The sequence below is a fragment of the Benincasa hispida genome, chromosome 6, assembly GCF_009727055.1.
Source record: "Benincasa hispida cultivar B227 chromosome 6, ASM972705v1, whole genome shotgun sequence".
Classification (NCBI taxonomy): Eukaryota; Viridiplantae; Streptophyta; class Magnoliopsida; order Cucurbitales; family Cucurbitaceae; genus Benincasa; species Benincasa hispida.
In genome coordinates this window covers 3,298,523-3,320,795 of record NC_052354.1, presented here as the reverse complement: position 1 = coordinate 3,320,795, position 22,273 = coordinate 3,298,523, and the positions used below count along the sequence as shown (strand labels likewise).

Genomic DNA, 22,273 nt, shown 5'->3' with positions numbered 1-22,273 from the left:
CTTGAAGCCTCTAAAATTGATATGACCAAGAGACCCTAAACCCTTGTCAATAGGGCCTTCCCTTGGAGACTGTAATTTAATATGGTATGAAAAGAGGTTATATGTTCAAACTCCTATAATGTCATTTCCTTTCTAAGTGAGGAAGAGTATTAAAATATTGATATAAATTTACTATAAAAGCATAAATTATGGTTCCGAAGTTTTTTGTGTCGAATACACCTACTAAAGAAATGCACACCAAAGGGAGAAAATTTCTTTACATTGCATAGTATATAGAATAAAACATATAAATGTGAAATAAGATTTAAGATCATTATTAATTTTATCTTATGATGATAAACGAAATGCAGGATGTTCAAGAGGCAAATAGGCTTTTAGAAAGCTTTTACATACGCTCTGATATTACCATTATATTAAGGAACTCAGTTATTAAAGATGACTTTGTCATATAGAAATTCTTCTTTTCCTTTTTCCAGTTATTAAACCAAATTAGTAAAAGAAAAAACTCATGACTACCAACATGCTCGAATGTCAGTCGAACTATGCTCACTTTGGCAACAAAAGTAAACACAATTGACACCGCAATGAAAAAGAATAATTTGGTTTTCATCCTTATAAGAGATAGGTATAGGAAAAGTAAATCTGAATAATTTGGTTTTCACAAATTTGAAAGGATTTGGCATAAGAAACATTACACATTTCAATGATGCATTAGGAAGTTTGTAATAGTCATGCTTTGTACAAATTAGCAATCTTTCATTTCTGTCATCAAGTGCAATCCCCCTTTTCCTTCCTTTCTTTTACAGGGAGATGGTGAGAGTAGGGATCAACAATGAAGGGGCAAGGGAGGAAGACATAAGAGCTTCACATCATCATCAAATATCGACATTATGAGATTCTTCCCTTCATATGAAAGTTCATTTACAAATTTGTAAAATAATGTGTAAATTATGACTCTACTTAGAAATGTATAACATTCGTAGCAAGAAGTCGCCTACAAAGGAAGGTATAAAATGAAAAGAGGAAAAAAAAAAAGAGTACTCCAATTTTAGAACTTAAAACACTAAGTTCAACTATGTCTTGCCTAAGTAGGAAGACATCCCTGATCAGTGGCAAAACAGAGGCTATTTGGTCAGATATAACTAACTACAAGTAATCACTGATTAGAGATTGCAGTCGCATCTCCTTCTGAACCTCGCCGCTTCTTCTTACCCTCTCCATGCCTAGATCGTCGAGGTGCCTCGTCTTCACTTTCACTTTCTTCATTCCTAAAGGTGGTTCCCACTCCATATTGCTCATCAGAATAGGCTTTTGATCCCTGCTTATATTGCATTTCGTCATCGCGTCCACTACTTGGCATTTCTAGGCCTTTGTTTTGGTCCAGACCCACAATATATCTATCATTCCGCTCACTGGCCGGTCCCCTTTGATCCCTCTTAATAGCTCGATTCATGTTCTGAGATGAGGGTACTGCAGGAGGTGGATACAATGGAGACACACCCACAGGACGACCAGGTCGAGATGGGTTAGTACCGGCAATCCCCATCCCACCCATGAAGGGACCACGTCCTTGACCCATCATCATGCCAAATCCACCAGGGGGAAACATGGCCCCAGGTTGAGAAGGTCGTCCCCGAAACATCATAGCAGTTGGAGGACCCATAAAATCACCGGAAAACCTAGGACCGTACGGACCAAAACCACGAGGGGCCATACCAAAAATGTCAGGCATGGGAAATCCATCAGGTGTAACAGGACCATAAGAAAGCCCATCCGGACCCATCATCCCAGGTGGAAAACCCTGCATTCCAGGGAAGGGTCTGGCACCACGTCCCATTGGCATATGTGGGGGCCACACGATTCCCCTACCCCTTCCTCTGCCCTGAGGTGGTAGACCAACGGACTGGCCAAAGCTCTCCTCCTCCTCCTCTTCACTTTCTTCCTCTTCCTCTTCTTCATTGTCCTCAAACGGGACAATATCTGGGTTCTCACTTCCAATATCAGGATTAACTCCCTTTGCTTTCTCCTCCTCTCGTTTTGATTCTGCTGCTAGTGAGACGGCCTGATCAACAAATAAGATAACACACTTGAGAAATCCAGCTAAAGCTATCCCACACAATTACACAATAATGAATCCTGGAACTGCCAAAATCCATCTCCTCAAATTTTATTTTCTCCCTCGCCTGCTTGCATATGTAATCCTTATCATTGTAATGGGAGTGTATTTCAAAGTTTCCTGATTGGACCAAGATGAACAAAGCAAGCATACCATGAGTTCACCATCTGGCTCAAGATAAAGCAAAGACGCCAGCTGCTCACCAATAGAGGGCTCTAGCTCTTGGCAATCTCTACTGATCTGCAGTTGTAAGAATACTAAAAAAATGATGGCTCAATTTATATTCAATGCTAACACTGATTGCAGAACAAGATATGAGGGAAAGAATATCATATCTTCAAACAATCATCCTCTACTTACATGTGGATGGTCGACAGGAAAGAAACCAAGACAATGAGCAGTTTCAAACCAAATGAGTAGAAAAGGGTGCCAATTGAACAATTTTAAAAGATAAACGGAATGACTTTCAAATCCTTCAAAGTTGAAGCATAGTGAAGGTATCAAAGCCATCCCATGTGAAACACAATCAGCATCATCAATTTTCCAGAAAATCATCTCGTTTCCTCTCAATCAAACTTACTATCAAATACCACTATCTAAGAAAAGATCATGGTTTTTTGCTGTATTTCTCAATCCTCCTAAATATCAAGGTGAATTCACAAATTTCTCGGTCATGGAATGATTAACCTGAACTGGGTCGCCCAATTGATTGCCTATAGTGACAGCAAGCCACGGTGCAGTTAGCTTATGAAGCAGCTCCACTCAGGTGATTGCCTTGATCAACTTTTTGACACATTTTTATTGCAGTTTTATTTATTTATTATTATTCTTTTTAAGTATGAAATCAACAACTTTCATTGAGAAGGGAGACATAGTCTCAATAAATAGCTAAAAGGTTAAGGGTTCAATCCATGGTTGCCACCTACTTAGGAATTAATTTCCTATGAGTTTCCTTGACACCCAAATGTTGTAGGGTCAGGCAGGTTGTCCCATGAGATTAGTCGGCTCGAAGTGCGCGTAAGCTGACCTAGACACTCACGGATATTAAAAAAAGAAAAAACTTTCATTGAGAAAAAAAAATGAAAGAATACAAGGACGTACAAAATAGTTAAGCCCACAAAACAACCCTTCTAGAGAAAGGGTTCCAACTAAGTAAGATGTGTCCTAGAGAGTAATTAAAAAAAAAAAAAAAAAAACTCTGAAACCAAAGCCCACAACGAAACATGAAATCTCCCAAGGGATAAACCTCACTAGGATCCCTATCCCTACCTCTGAGCACTCTATTGTTCCTTTCTCCCCAAATATCCCACAAGATAGCACATACTCCAACAAACCACAAAAAGCGACCTCTCTCTGAAAGGCGGATGGAGGAACTCCTCGATCGACGTATAAACATCACTTTGCCCAGCCATTTGCACATCAAACTCCTGCAAGAAATAACTTCACACAGACCTCCCACACGAACAGCCCCACAGAAGGTGATCCACATCCTCCTCTGCCTTCCGACACAAAATACAACAAAAAGGACCCATTAATGAAGTCCTCTTCCTAACAAGCCTATCCAAAGTATTCACCTGGCCTGAAAACACTTAGCCAAGTAAAGAACTTAACTTTCTTGGGAATCTTAATCCGACTCTCTAATAGGGGTGGGGATCCAATAACTAACTAAAGAAAGATTTGAAAGAAAACCCTTCCAAAGGGTCAAGGATCTAGTTGCAATCCCTTTTCCTTTCCCTAAAACTGCATTCTTCCAACAAAGACAGAAGAGAGATCACCTACATTGTTTCCCTATTGCATAAATGAGAACGAAACCCAAAAGAAAAGGACACAGAGCTTCCCGACTAGACCAACAAATTAGAGATTATACATTTTTTAAAGGAAGACATATGATAAAGATAAGGAAATGTGGAGTAGAGGGATCTATCCCCCACCCACTGATCTTCCCAGAAATACGAACCCTACGATCCCTCACAACACAATGGACCAGAGGGGAAAAAGAGGAGAGCTCAAGCGCAATATCTTTCCAAGGATTCCAGTGTGTGCCTTCAACCCCTTTAGCCGCCCAATAAAAAAGATAGGTGCCATACTCCCAATGATCCTATGCCATAAAGATTCGGGTTCGAGGGCAAAACGAAGCCACTTAGCTAGGAGGGCTTTGTTGCAAAGCCTTAGATTACTAATCTCCAGCCTTCCCTCGTTCACAGGGTGCCTAACAACCTCCCAGCTAACAAGATGAGATCTTTTGCTTTCCCTCATCCACCCCCTCCTAGAGAAAGTCTCTCATGTACTTCTCCATATTCTTACGAACCGAACTCGAAGCATGAAATAAAGAGAAGTAAATGGGGATGCCGTTCAACACTGATTTGATCAAAGTATACCAGTTTTGAAGAAGAAGCATTTCTTCCACGAGACAAGCCTCTTACAAATCTATTCGAAGATGGGGTCCCAAAAAGAGATCCCCCCCCCCCCTCCGAGGAAGGCCAAGGTATGGTATGAAGAGGGAAAGGAGCCAACCTCACAACCAATCATCTCCGCCTACTTGGCACTTGCTCCTATTGGTTTTTAGTCTGGAGATAGCTTCGAAAAACCCCACCATATGATTAAGGATAAAAAAGAATCCTCATTGCAAGAACAGAACAACATTGTATCATCAGCAATCTTCAGACAAGGCTTCCTCTTCCAATCTAACCTTAAAGGGCTCAAGAATATGTCCCTCCACTCCCTTTGAGATGAGGCGGCGACTTAAAACATCCACGACAACTAAAAACAAAAAGGGAGATAGGAGATCCCCTTGTCTCAAGCCTCTAGAAGCCTTAATCGATCCCTTAGAAATTCCTTTGATGAGGATAGAGTAGTCACCTTTCTACCACAACCCCACATCCATATCCTCCATTTATACCCAAAGTCTTTCTTCCGCATAACCTTATCCAGAAAGTCCCACCACATCCACATCCCCCATTGCAGCCTTTTTGCCACATCTTGGAAAGGGGAAACAAGAACTTCTGGTCTTCTTCATACTTTTGACTAAATATGATCCTATTTTCAGTCATTATATGAAAGTATTTTTTCTACAAACTTATAATGCCCAATTATATATTTCATTTCTCACTACGTATAATGAAGGCCAAGGTCTTAAGAAGATAAAAAAATAAAAAATTTCCAAAGTCTAAGCAGGGTGGAAAATTTACCTCGTCCCCATAAAAAATAATTGATAAAAATTATTTCCCTGGTCTTTTACTCAACCTCCTTAGAACTAATCTTGGCAGGGCTTTTTGCCATCCCTACCTAAGAAATTAGAATAGAGTGCGGGTTGCACTTAAAAAAAAAGTTTAGCATCTAAGCAATTGCTTTCCTTTTGAACCTGCGTAGAACAATCAACAGGCCATGCACCAAACTAGGAAAAGCCATCTGGGATTCAAGACAAGTGGTTGAGATCTTTGAAAAAATTCCTATACAGCACAAGCAATTTTTTTTCCATAGTGCCACTCATACTCGAGCAATTTTTTTTTCCATAGTGCCACTCATACTAAGGAAAACTGACCATGAAAATAAATTAGCTTACGTGAGGTAAAATTTCATAAAGCCTGGCTCTACGCAATTCCATGGTAAAAGAGAATCTCCTTTACATAATCTCTTTTCCTATACATTTGAAAAGGGAAACTAAACCATCCAAAATGAACATAATAATCTCGTTCCATTCTTCCAATTCATCATCATTAAGATTTTTTCCCCAAAATTCAATCATCCAACTACTTGAAGAAAGGATCCAGCATTGTGCAAAAACAACTAGCCCTTGTTCCGTACTAAAGAAAGGGAGATATGGGAGTCAGTTATTATTATTTTATGTGAAACAAATTTCATTGATGCGTGAAATTTACAAAAGTGAAGGTCATTGCCCATACCAGAGAATATGAGAGTCAGTCAGCGACTAAAAATTCATCCCAAGACTTTACCAACATTAGCAATCTGGATAGTGTAACACTATTATAGGAGAAATCTTGAAGTATTCTTTACTAAAATGTCCTTTCATAACAACATAGGAGAAACTATTTAAAGGCTACAAAACAGCCTTAGAACAACAAACTTACCAGACCAAAGAAGTAATAGTAATAGAAATAACGCAGTAAAACTAATAGAGGGTCACAATGAAACAAGCAACAACACAGTAACTTAAAAACAAAAGAAAGCCTTGCAAACAAGGATGATGGGCGTCGGTATGCTGCATGTTAAAGTGTGAGGTCAACCATATTAGCACTCTCTGCCAGATGATTCCTGGAATATAAATAAAATAAAGATCGCACAGTCCACATGGGGCAGAATGTAATTTCTAGAAACTAAATCCTACAGAAAGCTCCCAGGTAACCCCCACACCCACACCCACACCCACACCCACCCAAAAAGGAGGAAAAGGATAAACTTTCATCCACAAGATGCAAGTTCTTAAGTATGCTTTCAGATAATTTTACTTCAACCTAACCGGTAATATATATTATCACCAGAAAGTGCAAAATAATATAAGGATCATATACATAAAAGATAAAAGAAGTGGGAAATATTTTCAAGAGTTCACAACACAAGTAAAAGAAGAAGCATGACAAAGACATCTGCAGATGTAAATATAAATAGAAATCTTTCTTCATCAAGCTCGAGTTACTATACCTTTACTGGTAAGTTTTCATTATATGGATTCCTCAAATGGCGTGTTTTCTGGAAGGATAGTTCACATAACTGCAAATAACAAAGTCAAATTATTCATCACATCATGCAGGGCTCAAATTGACGGCATCAAAATCATCCTAAACCCTATACCCTAAAATGCAACAGCATGATGAGATACATAATTGTGATAAGTTTCTGAACAAAACTATAGAACTAAGAAACGAAATATCAACCTTCAGCCATTTGAGTGAAAAGTTTTGCCCATAATGTGCAGTTCCATGTGCATATTTCCAATTGCCCCCACTGACAGATCCACCAATCCTGGACATCATCTTTGCACAACCCTAAGCAGCAAATAGTAAATCAGTATGATTCTCTCAAACAGACATACTTTGGTCCTCAATGACCAAGTAGTGTCATAACTCATACACATACACAATAATGAATGATTAGCACCTGAAAATGCCGAGTCCGATTGACTGAGAAAATCAAAATAACATTATCAGCAGAATCAAAAGCTTCATTAAGTTTAGCTTCATTGCTTCTTTGAGTTGCCCATACCCCTTGTTGTACAGATAATTCCAAATTCTCACGGTTGCAACTTTTAACAATAAAGTACCTAATCTTTCAAAAATAAATTACAACATTTAGAGTATTTAAAAGGTTCGTGTGAAAGTCAGATTTTTTATTCTGTTTGCAAAATTATATTAAAAATGGGCAACCACTTGTCTTTATCAGGAGATGAATAGAAAAGGTTACGGTACCAAAGAAGGGTACACCCTTGCTGATTGAGTTTTACAGAAAACAACTCCACTTGGCATAAATCACAAAGCGAGTATAATTACAGAAGCTGGAGAGACCACATCAATTTCAAGTATTGAAGCAAACTACATCAAAAAGGTCTGTTAGAAGTCTCAGTCCACAAATTTAATGAGACCCTAACATAACAGAGTATGAGCTTTGAGCCAACAGATTCTAGCCAATCTGTAACAGAGCCATAAACGTGAGGGGATAAATAGTTTCTAGAACTTGGAAATTGACATGAGATACTAAATGAAAGGAGGATGAACATATGGTAATGAAGCTTCGACATAGAATTTAATAGCTTGATACAGAACATGTCAAATCACTAATACCTTAAGATGATACCATTTGTGCCCTTCTGTATTCTTTCATTTTTTCTCAATGAAAGCAATTTATCTGATATAATATTTACATATACTCATCTTAAAATCTCAAAAGGTACTGAGTTAGAATCTCCTTCTACCTAAAGATTCTTGTGGTCCATGGACTACAAATTGATATGAAGAACAACATTATTGACTAATGATTACTGGGGCTTAAAGTAACCAAATAAAAGCACAAATATGATTTGAACAATGAAAGTTAAATAATATCTCTGCAACATTGTGTCCATATGATACAAAAATTTGGTTAAAGTAACATGCAAAAAGACTTCAGGTCTCTTCAGACACACCTAGATATTCCTTGAGGCAAAGACGTGGCAGTTCTGTTTAATTGATTGGGCTGGCCATTAGAAAGACTTTGTATCGGAGTCTGGCTGGTTTGTTGTGCAGACTGTTGCCCTTGCTGTTGCGGGACATTAGCAGATTCAGCTGCAGAGGGTTTTCCTGTCACTACTCCTTGAGTGACGAGGGGCTGACCCTGAGGAAACTGAGATTTTTCATTCTGTTGGGATAATCCAACTCCACGTTGTGTAAAGAATTTGTTTGAGGAGCCATAATTGTATGAACCTAAATGCTGTATTTTCTGAAGGATTTCTTCCACTGGAGGTGGAGGTCCAGGCAGCTTTGCGTGCCTATAACGACAATCAGGACCATTTGGACAGAAACCAAACTTGTACCTGCAGTTACAGTGTTTAGCCTTCAGATGTATAACATCCATTGTTTCTGAAAGAACAAAAATGGGTCTAAGAAAATGTACTATAGAAATTAATTTAAAAGATTATGTTATTGCAATAAATTTCGTCAAAGTAAAACCAGGGATTCATTTTGTAAAAACTTGAATGAAGATTCCTCAAGATCTGGCGCCATAAATATGTCTAATGATAATATCAACTTTACATGTAATAGGCATGTTCATATTACAGCCATACACATGGCTTAAACTTAAAACTTCAATATCTTTTTGAGAAGAGGGAAAACTCAAGGAAAGAAGTATGCATTCAAACAATGCCCAACATTACCTACAATTACTTTGCTTGTATAGGAGAGATGTAGGGATACTCTATTTCATTATTTTTACCTCCCTTAGATCCTTTGTTCTTTTTCTTTTTTTGGATAAGAAACAATTTCCTACGTCCTTTGACACTTCCACTAGAAAAATAATGATACAGTTGTTGGGTGGCAAAAACTTTAAAGAAAAGGCTTAAAACTCTTTGGACTAATGCAGCTAAGGCAATTTTGGGCTTTATGGTTAACAAGGAATTCAAGAATGATAAAGAAAGGAAAGAGATTGGAAGGAGGCTTACGATTTGGATAAGTTCCTCTTCATGGTGCTTATTGTCTAACGACTTATGTAACTGTTAATTTTGACGCTCTTTAGTATACTCCTGATGGAAGAGTAGATTATGTTTGCACAATTTCATATATTAACGAAAACTGCATCCTCTTATTTAAAAAAAGAAATAAAATATGAAAAAGAGTTAAAGAAGAAAAAAGAATTAAAATTTCCAGTCTGCAATCTATGAACTGCATAAGATACTAATAAATTCAACAACTAGGGACAAAGAAGAAGGGCTTAAACGATTAGAGCAGACATTTAATCACCTCCTATTGAAAGAAGAGTACAAAGAAATTAAACAACCAAAACCGTAAATCTGACGAACAGCCAACAATTTAAAGACTAAAACTGAATTCCAAGTTTCAATTCCCAAAACATACATATTACACTCTTTGATATCTTCGTTGGTATGTTTATAGACGCAATCCTGTTCGCGGCACTCGCCATAGAGACGGAAGAACCGGCAAATGGGCATCCGAGACTTATCATACTGGTGAAGGAAACCACAGGCATCGCCCTTCATGCAGAGGCTACGGAGCCAATGCCGGCAAACCGTTTGCCGGAAGCTCCTCCGGTTGCCGACGTTGCCGGTTGAAGCGCCAGGAGGTTCAGCTGAAACAGCAGGACCGAGGGCGCCGGAAAGGGAGTTGGAGACGGCTGAGGCGGCAGGCGGGGCAGAAGAGTCGGAGTGGTTAAGGGGCAAGGAGGAGGTGGCGGCGGGGTTGGTGGGGCCGGCATCGAGGCCGCCTTCGAAATCGAAGCTCAGAACGCCCTCCGAATCCTCCATTAGGAAAGGGAAATGGTTACGGAATTAGGGTTGTAAAGCAGATCATAGCTCAAAACGAAGAAGCAGAGAGATTGGAGAGTTGGCAATGTTGTTGAACGGAGTTGAATCAGAGAGTGAAGGAGAAGAAGAATTTCGGTCTTATTTACCTTTAGCTGAGGGATTCTTTCGACCGTAACAATATGGATTATGGGAATAAATCTATCTTAGACGTCGGTGGATAGGGGTTTTTGTACCTATGACCTCTTTCCAATAGAGTATGTTTTATAATCTTTCACTTACTTCATATGGCCTTTTTCTACGTTGAGGATGACCTTACGTTCGAGTTGATCTTCATATTCCACGTTGAAGATGACCTTGCGTTCGAGTTGATATGCCTAGTCCGACAATGAATCGTTCCTAACCCGATGACACTTCTAATCACAAACTTCATATTTTAATAGATGTTGCCATTAACTGTCACTCGTGACAGGGATGATTAAGCGAGTCCAATACATTTAATAAAACATTGGTCTAATTATGTAATGCAACCCGATGTTTACATTTGTTCTTTGTTGAAGTCTGAAGCTTCTTCTGATCGCGATAGGGATTCCCTTAGCCCGATGAAACCTACAAAGCCCTAACCTGAATTCAAAAAGATATCATGACATAGGATTTTGAACCCCATATAATAAGATACATTCAAGTAATGATCGGTAACCCCTTACCTTTCAACGCGATAGGGACGCCCAATCCAGCCCGATCAAACCTGCAAAAACCTACCCCAATTTTAAGCAGAAATGCAATTTTAAGAAATTTAGAGAAGATCGATTCAACATTTTTCGTGGATTTCAACTATTGTAAAGACAGATATTTGTAAGAAGTCGTCTTCTTTCACCTGCGTCTTTCAATTGTGTTAACCATCTCATACATCCAAGTAGTTAAGTTGCGTTTTTCTCCCATTCTAAAAAAAAGTCAACTTAAATTGGGATGCACATCCATCTGTTTATAGAATTAGGACACATGTAGATAGTCGATCCCATTCAGTAATCTATTAGTTGCTCGTGTACGATCTATGTTTTTCGATGAAATGTAGGTAATACATGGTACCGATTTTGAAATACAGTCTAGAAGATGATTTATATGCACAAATTACAAACCTGTCTCACCTTAGGCAAGCGAATGAGGTTGTGAAGAAGAAGCTTTCTGTAACACAGTTGGACATGTTTAGGCGAACTATATTTGGTCATTTCATAGATCTGGATTTGTTGTTCACAATTAGCTTGCGCATTACATTCTTAGAAGAGAGGTTTGACTGTAGATTTTTGGAGCGTCGTTTAATCCCAAAAGCCTAAAGGTGAAAAGAAAATTTGTAAATATCGAACTACTTATATCACTACTAAAACATAGTAACAATAGTAAGTTCAAGTTGATCCGCAAGGAAGCGTGATTTGTTTCGTTAAGACAATTTCCTAACTAGAGCGGTAAATGGAGGGTTTTGATGTAGAAGAGATAAATGCGTGTAATTAAAATAAAAGGGTAAACGTAATCTAGGATAGGGGTCTATCTAATTTCAAGCGCAAGAGAGAGTTTCCTATACAATTTCTATCATGGAAATTAATAATTAAACAAACATTCTATTCTATGCATGCACGACTACTAAATCGATTCGACTTGATTAATTTCTACACAGGCCGACAATAAATTAAATCAATATCAATCAAGTGTCCTAATTATTAATTCAGGTCAGAAGGACCATACCCTAATAAACTATATGCTCTTAATTCTATTGGGTTCTCAGTAATCATATAGAATTTAAAATCATATGCATTAAGAATGAGGATTCAATTGTGTTGATTAAAAAGAAAAAAATAACCTAAAGATACTAAACATCCGATCCATTGATTACAACCCAAAATAAAAAGAAAAAATAACCTAAAGATACTAAAATTTGAAGGGAAAAGAAGAAGAATGAAGATCAACCTCGACCTCCATCAATTTGGCCCCAAAATTCAGCATACCTTGACCTAAAGGCGAAAAGACATATTTATAGGAAAAATCGCAGCATTGCAACGTTGCCCTGTGTTTGGGCCAAAGAAGATGCGTGTGCGGACGACATGAGAAGCGTTACTCCAGTCGGAGCATTGTAACGCTGTTGACAGCGTTGCAACGCTGGCCTACACACCAACATTTTGTCTTCTGGTGTCAAGCAAGCGTTAGACCAAGGCAAGGGTTGAGTGTTGCGATGCTGAAGCAGGGGAATTTTGGTCTTTTTGCTTTTTTGATGTCTGGATGCTCAAATTTGCTTCAAATTAACCTCGTTCAGCTCCAAATACTCGGTTCTACCTCTTGATTGCTCGGTACCTACAAAGTAGGGCAATAAACACATAAAATCCCATAACAAACTCAAATTAAGCAAGGAATAATAGCTCTTTTTTAGAACTATCAAGGTTCTCACAAGCACTCCAAACAAAAGAAGTTCATTTTTGGGTCAATTGAGTCAAGGGGGAGGTTATGCGAGAAAAATCCTTCACAAACCACCAGTAGTAGCCTATTAACCCCGGGAAACTGCGTACCTCATTGACTATGGTTGGACGAGACCAACTTGTAACTGCCTCAATTTTTGTAGGATCATGGAGACTTCTTCCTTCGACACCCCATGTCTTAGAAAGGACACATGCCTCAACAAAAACTCACATTTAGAAAACTTGGAATACAACTTATTGGCCCACAACGTCTCCAAAACTTTTCGTAAATGCTCCTCATGCTCTGCCTTTGTCTTGGAATAAACCAAAATATCATCAATGAAAACTATTACAAAGGTGTCAAAGAATTCCTTGAATATTCTATTCATCAGGTCCATAAACATGGTTAGAGTATTTGTCAAACCAAACGACATTACGATAAACTTATAATGCCCATACCCCGAATGAAAGTCCGTCTTGGGTATATCACAGTTCTTTATTCTCAGCTGATGGTAACCTGATCGGAGATCAATTTTGGAAAACACTGTAGCTCCCTGCAACTGGTCGAACAAATCATCAATCCTGGGAAGTGGGTACTTATTCTTTATGGTCACTTTATTTAGCTTTCTGTAGTTGATGCAGAGGTGCAATGACCCATCATTCTTTTTCACAAAAAGCACGGGTGCACCCCATGGTGACATGTTGGGGCGTATGAAAACCTTATCTAACAATTCTTGCAACTGGACCTTAAGCTCTCTCAATTCTGCTGGTGTCATTCTGTACGGAGCTTTCGAGATAGGAGTTATGACTGGCTCCAACTCGATAACAAAATCTATCTCTTGCTGTAGTAACAATCCGGGGAAATCTTCTGGGAAAACATCTGGGAAATCTTTTACCACTGGCTCCGAAGTCAAAGTGACTTCAGCCTCTCCAGTGTTAACTACACTGGCCAAGATGTCTTAGGCACCTTGGTTAAACAATCTATTGGCCTTCAGTGCTGAAATCACTTTGGGCAGGACCACAGTCCCAACCTATTTAAACTAAAAACTGGCTTCCGTAGAAGGGTTAAAGATGACCTCCTTACGAGAGCAATCTATGCTGGCATGAGTAGCAACTAACCAATCCATGCCCAGTATCACATCAAAATCACGCATGTTCAGAATTATTAAGGTCACATCTAATGCATGATTTGCTATCTCTATTGGCATACCTTTATCTTTTTAGTAGCTAACATGATTTCTCCTGATAGAGCATAAAGCAAAGGTTCTGACCCTAACATGCCATGCTTTACAAATGCTGAGGATATAAATGAGTGTGAAGATCCAGAGTCAAACAAACTAAAGCATGGTGCCCTAAGATGGGAAGCGTACCTGTCACAACTATGCCTGACTTCTCGACCTCACGCGAGTAATGAAAAACACTCTACCCTGCTGCTATTGATGGCTCGGGCCTCCCTAAAACGAGCTTGCAGACTGGCCTCTAATTTCAGACACGTTTCTCCTTGGGCATTTTTCTAACATGTGCCCCTTCTGACCATACTGAAGACAAACTCAAGAATTAGCCAGACAACGTCCCCAATGACGTCTACCACAAGATGTTACCTTCCTTGACAGTTACAGCTTGAGAGCTCTGCTATCCCCACTGACGTGGAGCATTAATTACATTCTGATTCCTTTGTTGAGGCTCAGGAGCCCTTCGCTCGGCCTTCCTTTTTTGACCTGCAGAGGTCCCAATTTCGAACAACTTTCTATATTCTTCTCCCTCCTGGGAGTTAACGTTAATTCTCATGGTAGCCCGTAGTGCCGTGACGTAAGTCTTAAGGTTAAGAGCATGCATCATGCCTTGCAATCTACTCCTTGGACCCTAGACGAACCTCTCTGTCCTTGATGCCTCGGTGGCTACTAGTTCAAGGACAAAGTGGGATAACTTATCAAATTCCTGCTCATATTCCTCTATTGACATAACCTCTTACTTCAAATTCAAGAATCAACTTGCTTGTTGTATCGAGCATTGGTTGAGAAATATTTCTCGTAAAAATGCTCCTTAAACTGCTCCCATGTCGCAAGTCCTCCACTGGTATTGATCATCTTCTCTGCTGAACGCCACCAAATCTCTGCATTGCTAGTCAGTATAAAAACTGCACATCGGAGCTTGTGTTCCTTCGAGCACCTCATATAATGGAAGATTGTCTTAATCGAGGACAACCATATCTCAAATTTCCTGAAATCCCTCAAGTGTTTAGCCTCATGGGTCAGATCCTGCATGTTTTGACTTTGCAGTTGGGTCTGTTGCAGCTGAACTGGTGGTACTTGTTCCTACCGAGTCTGGTCTTGGGAGGTCTGTCCTCTTATTGCATTACAGATCAAAACTTGCAGTCTATCCATTATAGAGGAAGCCATAGCTTCCTCAATTATTTCTTCTATTGCTTTCTCATCAACTTGAGCCATAGATGGATTTGAAGCTGTCGGGACAGTCTGACTTCCACCGCTCCCTCTTCCTGCACCCCTAATGGGGGAGGATTCTGGACTTGTGGATGCTGAACTTGGGGGTCTCGAACCCCTCCTCTAACTGGCGTCCTTGCTCTGAGCTTAGGTGCCATGTCCTATCATGACTCCCGGATTAGCTCTTTCTGGATCCCTCTTAAGAAAACATGTTCACAAAAACATAATATCAACTAATTCCAACTTCATGAGAATTCTATCGCACAGACATGCAACATACCTTCCAATATCTGGTTCAAACGCTCTATCTATCCGTCAGTCTACGGATGAAAAGCTGTACTAAAATTCAACCTAGTTCCCAATGCTGTTTGAAGGCTATTTCATAAGTTAAATGTGAAATGAGGGTCTCTGTCTGACACAATGGACACAGGTACTCTGTGCAATCTCACCACCTCTTTCATGTATATTTGCACCCACTTGTTTACTGAGAAAATAGACTTCCCTGGTATGATATGTGCTGATTTAATGAGTTTGTCTACTACAACCTAAATCCCGATAAAGGATTTTGCTGTTTGGGGCAATCCGATAATGAAATCCATAGACACGTTCTCCCATTTCCATTCTGGTATGCTCAAGGGCTGCAACAAGCCTGCTGGCTTCTGTCTCTCGGGGCTTTCACCTACTGGCACGCCAAGTACTTACTAACAAACTTAACTATCTCTCTTTTCATGTCATTCTACCAGTAGTAACGCTTTAAGTCCTGGTACATCTTGGTACTGCTAGGATGTATTGAAAACAAGGATCTGTGAGATTTCGACAATAGTTCATTCTTAAGCACCGTCCGCTGGCATGCACAAGTGTCCCTAATAAAGAAGACCATCTTCGCGGATACAGAATATTCACTACTCTGACCTGACTCCACCTTACGAACTCTCTCAACCAGGTAAGGAGCCTCTATTAATTGGCAAAAAATAACCTTCAAATTCAAAAAGATAGTAATTGGAGAAGGGAAGGGGCGGAGGAGTGGTTGATTGTAAAGAGGCTAAAAGCTAACTAAAATGAAGATGAGGCCAAATTGTAACACAAACTTACTATTTTGTTAGAAGAGAATTGATAGAAAAATATTTTTGGGAATTCTTGTAGCTAGGTTTAATCCTATCATTGTTCTTGAACAATTACTTGAAAACTCAACATCCCACAATCCAATAAGGAAAGACCCTTAAAGACTCTTGTAGGTAATTAACATGAATCACATCAATTGACCATAATCTAAGTAAAAAACACTTCCATATGCATTTATCATGTTCTTTTTTTAGATTCCTTTAAAGACATGTGTTATCATGATTATGACATTCAAGAAACACATTAGAGTAAGTTTAAAAAATGATTGAATGAATGTTTTAATTAAGAATTTTATAAGTTAAATTCGGAAAAAGTCTTAATTAACTCAAGAAAACTTAATTTTGTAACCTATCTCACCATTATGCAATAGTACCAAGCAAGAATTACATACAAGAACTTAATGGAATCAGAGTGTCAATTATCCTCCATTAGTTTTCTATTCAAATTCAGCCCAAGAACATTCAAGAATGAAGACAATTCAAGAAAATATACAAAAAGAACTCAAGAATTCAACCTAGAGTTAAGAATTCCCACGAAAAAGAATTACCTAACCATAGAGATAAGAAGTCTTGAAGAAGTTCTTAAAAGTATGATGAATTCCATGAAGCAATTCACTAGGGAATTGTAAAAGTTGCAAGAAATCTCTCATAAAAACACAAAGTTGGGCAATTCGCTCTCTAATTTCATTCTAAGCTCTCTATTAACTAAAAAAAAAACGAATTTTCTCCTCGTTCTCCCTACTGAAAACGAAACAATTGAATTTATATCTGCAGGTGTAGCATCTTGACGCCAAGGCTAGCATTGCAACTCTAAATCGTAAAAAATCCAAGCAGCATTGGGCTAGCATCTTGATGATGCACTGATGCTCGATTGCACAAGGCGCACGCGCACGCGTGGACGATTACATCAATCTCCGAAGCGTTGCGACTCTTCCCTATTTTGCAGTAAATGGGTGCATTCCGTCTTCAAGCTTCGAGCTAGCGTCATGCTCAGTGTTGCGTGGAACGTTGTGACGCTGCAAGCATTGTTGAAGTTTGTTGACTTGTTCCTTTTGAGGGGCAAAGTGGTAATTTGTCATGGATCTTTTTCTTAAGCGATTCTTTGGTGTCTGGCTCAAATTAGCTCCAAATCCTTCGAAATAACTTCATTTGAGTCGGGATTGAAATTTACCTACCAAAATAGACATTTTAAGCAAATAATTGAAGAATAATAAAGGGAATTAGCACTAATAAGATAGTTCTTTACAAGACCTATCAAAATACCCCCAACTTAGCTCTTGGTCATCCCAAACAAGTCAAAATTAGAAGTAGCACTCATTCAAGCAAAAGTGGATTGTTTATTGTTTATTTAAAGTTTCATTCATTTATTCAAAATTAATTATACAAGTTGGCACATTTTCATCCTCACATTCAAATGGTCAATACATTCAATTGTCTTATACAATGAATTGATTCTCATCTCTTTTCTCAACAATCAAGGAAGTAAGGATATAAACAAGCATTTAGAATTTTAAAGTTTTACTAACAAAAGGTTAAAGCTTATATTGAAAAGAAGAAGTCTTTTTCTTGCAAAATCATAAAAGAAAAGACTACCTAGTTTTAGTTATTTAAAGGACTAAACTAATAGAAATAAGATATCCAACTTTCAATTCCTCTTCGCCCTACACTAGCCCCATTATTAGTCTAGGATATACCTTAACTTGCACTAGTGAAAGGCAATTCTAATACAAGAGTATCTTTTTAAACTCGTGCACACAAAATGTAATTGGCATTTCTTTTACCTATAAGGATAGCTTTCACACTCACATCGATGGAAATCTATCGCTCTTTTCTCGCGGGCCTTGACTAGACACGATAGAGGTAGCTCTTTTCACCTTTATCCATGCACACACACACGTGTTAGTGAATGTTATGTTAATTTTGCAAATTTTATTTATTATTTTTTTTATGCTAGCATTTTTTTTTATACACTAGGCCTTTTTTATTTCTTTTTGTCTAGACTTGCTACTCTAACAAGATGATTATTCTTAGACTAAAGGTTGTCCTATCGGCGCAATAAAGAAAATTAAGTAGATATGATGTTTCTAAGAGTTTTAAGATTCTAAATACATCTAAAAAGCTAAGTATTCATTTTTTTTTTATAATTAAAAGGAAAAGAAAGTTTCTTTTGAAAAATGAGTTTCAAAATTTTGTTAGAAAATTTTAAAAAGCCTAAAATTTTATTTGTATCCTTACTAGAAAGAGTGTGTCATCAAAGTTTCATCGATAAGAATCGAGAGATTGTATAAAACAAATGATGCATAGAACAAAGTGAATGAGATTCTTGAATGTCCAAACATGCATTTATTCAATCATGAATTTATTGCATTCAGGGAAAAATGGTCTTTTGGAGCATAAAGAATTTAGTAGTTATGTTTTTTAAAGAATCAAAATTACGCTATCAAAATGAATCAGATCCTCAAATTTATTCAGATATGTCAGAACAGAATCATAAAATCTATGTAATTAGTCTAATCAACAATCTATTAACTTGAGCTTAGATGCTCAAGGGTTCCAGATATGCATTTATGATTCTATATAGTCATTATAAAGCAAAAATTTTCAATGAGGCTCATTTTTAAGGCTAATCATAGAATACTAAAAAAAAATACAAAAAACATGTAATGTTTCCCACCCTCAACTTAAAGATGGAACATTGTCCTCAATGTTTGGAATAAACAAATGAATTCTAGAAACAAAAAAAAGAAGGGATGTATGGAAGAACTTCCCTAGTTTTTGTTGTTAAAGAGAAAAGAAAAATGGAAAAGGAAAGAAGAAAACTTGTCCTATCTTTAAATTTTTAGCGTCATTTGATCGATGTTGGTGAAGAGGAGTGTCATACATATGAGGAATTAGTCAAACACAAGTCCAATTGGACTTGGTTTACATGCCCTTCATTGTAAATTTTGAGTCTATCTCTATTCACCTTGAAGATTTTTCCCGTTTCAGGGAACATCAAAATTTTCCCTTTTTTTAGGTTTTTGCTACTTGGGGTTTTTGAAACAACTTCTCAGGTTCTTGCTCTTCTTTGGAGATGGGAGAGCTTTAGGCTCAATCCCTTTTACCTGCACATTGAACACGGAGCAAAGATTAGAAGTTTTGTTTTGTTTTTAGTATTACAAATAAATTTTGAATTTGAATTATCAGTTGAAGACTTTTCATTTATGCAAATTTTGTTTTGAAAATTTGAATATACTTTTAAAGTATTTACATTTTGGCAAAATTTGTTATTGAAAGAATTATCATTATCATCTAAGAAGCACATACATAGATACAGATACGATACGATACGACAATACATTAATTTCTAAAAAAGTAAGATACAGATACGTTATATATATATATATAATGTCTAATTAATTGCTATAATACTTATTTTAAGTTAGATTAAAATAGATTCAAGAAGAGAGTGAAAACTTTAAAAAAAAAATACAGTAATGTTGAGTGACTGTGAACGACTAGAGTAGACGGTAGGAAAGAAGTAGAAGATGAAGATTGAAAAATGAACTTGAGGATGAAGGGGGTGTGAATCATAATTTAAATAGTGAGAGAGAAGGGAAGAATGATGATTTAATTATGTTTCAGTTTTTTTTAAAAATTTTTTTTTATGTTTTTTTGTTTTGGATGGCTCAGTTTAAGTAGACTTTTATGTTTGGAAGTGATTTTAAAATAGTTGAAATCACTTTTGTCATTTTCAAAATCATCGTGAAGCATGTTTAATTCTTCAAAACTAATTTTGATGATATGAAAATTGCATTGAAAAGTGTAAAATTGAAAACTAAATTAATTTCGAGTCATTAAAAGTGTGTTTTTGAGTGATTTGAAAAATAAAAAAAGTGATTTTTGATGATTTTAAAATCATTCCTAAACATGAACTAAAATAAAATGGGTTGTGGGTTGGGCTTAAATTTGAAAAAAAAAATGACCCACGTATCCTCTTCACGTATCTGAAAATTAAAAAAAAAAATCAGATATTCCAAATCACGTATCAGACACGTATCTACCACGTGTCTGGACGTATTCACATCGTATCCATATCTGATATTGATTCTCTGCACAATTAGAAGTATCTGTGCTTCCTAGATTATCATTTTTTTTTGAAGAAGATTCATTCTTTTCACAAAAATGAAGTGAAGAATTAGAAATAGACTTTTTATTTGAATTATCATGATCCCAAAAGTGAAGAGATGCATGAGAAGAATTATGAGTAATCAAATCAAAACAATAATGAATGGAATGAGCTACCAAAGAATTAGAATTTTTGTACAACATGGAATCAACAATGTGATTAATTTCATATGTGCCTATGGAGCAATGAGAATAATACTCCTCTGAAAATTGCATGGCATCATATATGTTAAAGGACCTTACCTCTCCGTCAAATTCTACTGATAAAGATTTTTATCTACATCAGTTCTAGTTTTTGTAGTTTTCATGAAGGATCTACCAAGTAAAATATTAGAGGAAGAAGTAGAGCATGGTTCATCCATTTTTAATATGTAAAAATCAACACAAAAGATTAATTCTCCAACTCTCAATAAAACATCCTCTATAATGCCTAGAGGTTGAATGTATGACCTATTGGCTAGTTGTATGCAAACATTCATTTTTTGTGGGCCATTCTGTTAGGAAACTGATTCTTAAAATTCTTTGTTAACGTAACAGGTTGGAACAGTCTTCCAGAAAAGCAATTAAACGATGAACAACTTCTTTATTAAACGATAAGAATCAAACGAGACTAATCGGTCGCTTACAATTGTTACTCGATCGCTTACCAACGCTAAACGATCGTTTACAAGTTCTACACGATCGCTCAGTATTACTAAACGATCGCTTACTAAATCGTCCGTGATCGCTCACAAACTTCTATACGATCACTTATAAACTATTACACGATTGCTTACCAGTTACTATACGGTCGCCTACCGATTGCTATACGATCGCCTAATAGAAATAGACGATAAGCAGCACACTGTGATAGCTTCTCCACGACAACGTCTTTCGAACTTCTACTCTCGAGAGCTCCTCTTCCTCACTTCTAATATTCAGAATTCATTGCCTCCCTTCCAGTTTCTTCCTTCTTTTTAAACCTCAACTTCTCCCAACAATTTTGACAATATTTTAACCGATTCAACCGCTGACTTTCCTTTTTCTCTTTTATTATTATTTTTTTTTATATTGCAACGTAATTGGAGTCTTATCATTATTTCCCCACCCCACTTTTACCTTGTCCTCAAGGTAAATTTTATTTGTCCAGCTACCTTTTTGATAGTCTTCTTCATTTTCTCTTGAGTCACCCTCAAATACTTTTGAAGTACTCAGAGGACCTCATCCCATATCTTCATCGTACATTTCAGACTAACCCCTGCCTTTGTCGGACTTGGATTCTCTTACAGAGTAATCTTCCTACCCTCACGAACAAATGATATTGTTAGGTTCTGCCAATAAACCTTTGTTTTCCCAAAGAGTGTAGCCATTGCATCCCCAAAATCACGTCAACACCTTCCAACTTCAATGGAATGATACTTTCACACACTCTCTAATCTCTCAGCCTTATTTCCATATTTTTGCATACTCCCTAGCCTCGCAGAGTAGGTCAAGATCTCAAAACTATTCCGTAACTGGTCATGGCTGTGATGTTCAACAGCAAACGATTCGCTAGACCCTCTGATATGAAGTTATGTGTCAATCTATAGTCTATCAATACCACTACCGATTCTCCTTTGATATCCCTTCTAATCTTCATTGTTCATGGGTTCGTCAATCCCACAACTGAGTTCATAGATAGTTCAGCAATAGGTGAAATTTCCTCATTCAGTGTCAGCACACGCAATTCTAACGTCTCTTCTCTTGCTTCGTCTTCTTCATGCAACTCCCATTCCTCTCCGGACGCCTGCACCACTAGCAATCTCAATTCTCTCAACCCTCGCCCTTTGCACCGATGTTCGACAGTGTATCTTTCATCGCACCAGAAACAAAGCCCTTTTTCTCTCTTCGACTGAAATTCAGCATATGTTAATCTTCTCGCTGGAATTTCTCTCCGGTATCATTATTCGATGTTCCTCGCAAGGTGATGGTCCTCATCAGAAATGACTCTCCGATCTTCTCTCTCTCTTTCGGATCATTTTTGCTTATTGATTTCTCAC

The 22,273-nt window shown here is 37.6% G+C and overlaps 1 protein-coding gene across 1 annotated transcript; it reads right to left on the bottom strand.

The window, feature by feature from the left end:
* Positions 1–869: 869 nt before the first annotated feature.
* LOC120079671 (30-kDa cleavage and polyadenylation specificity factor 30-like) lies at positions 870–10,291 on the bottom strand. Its single transcript, XM_039033974.1, has 7 exons — positions 9,679–10,291; positions 8,253–8,639; positions 7,232–7,394; positions 7,009–7,119; positions 6,776–6,844; positions 2,270–2,356; positions 870–2,062 (listed from the first exon to the last, which is right to left on the bottom strand). The coding sequence occupies exons 1-7, from the start codon at positions 10,083–10,085 to the stop codon at positions 1,157–1,159; spliced, it is 2,130 nt and encodes a 709-aa protein (XP_038889902.1). The 5' UTR covers positions 10,086–10,291; the 3' UTR covers positions 870–1,156.
* Positions 10,292–22,273: the final 11,982 nt, after the last annotated feature.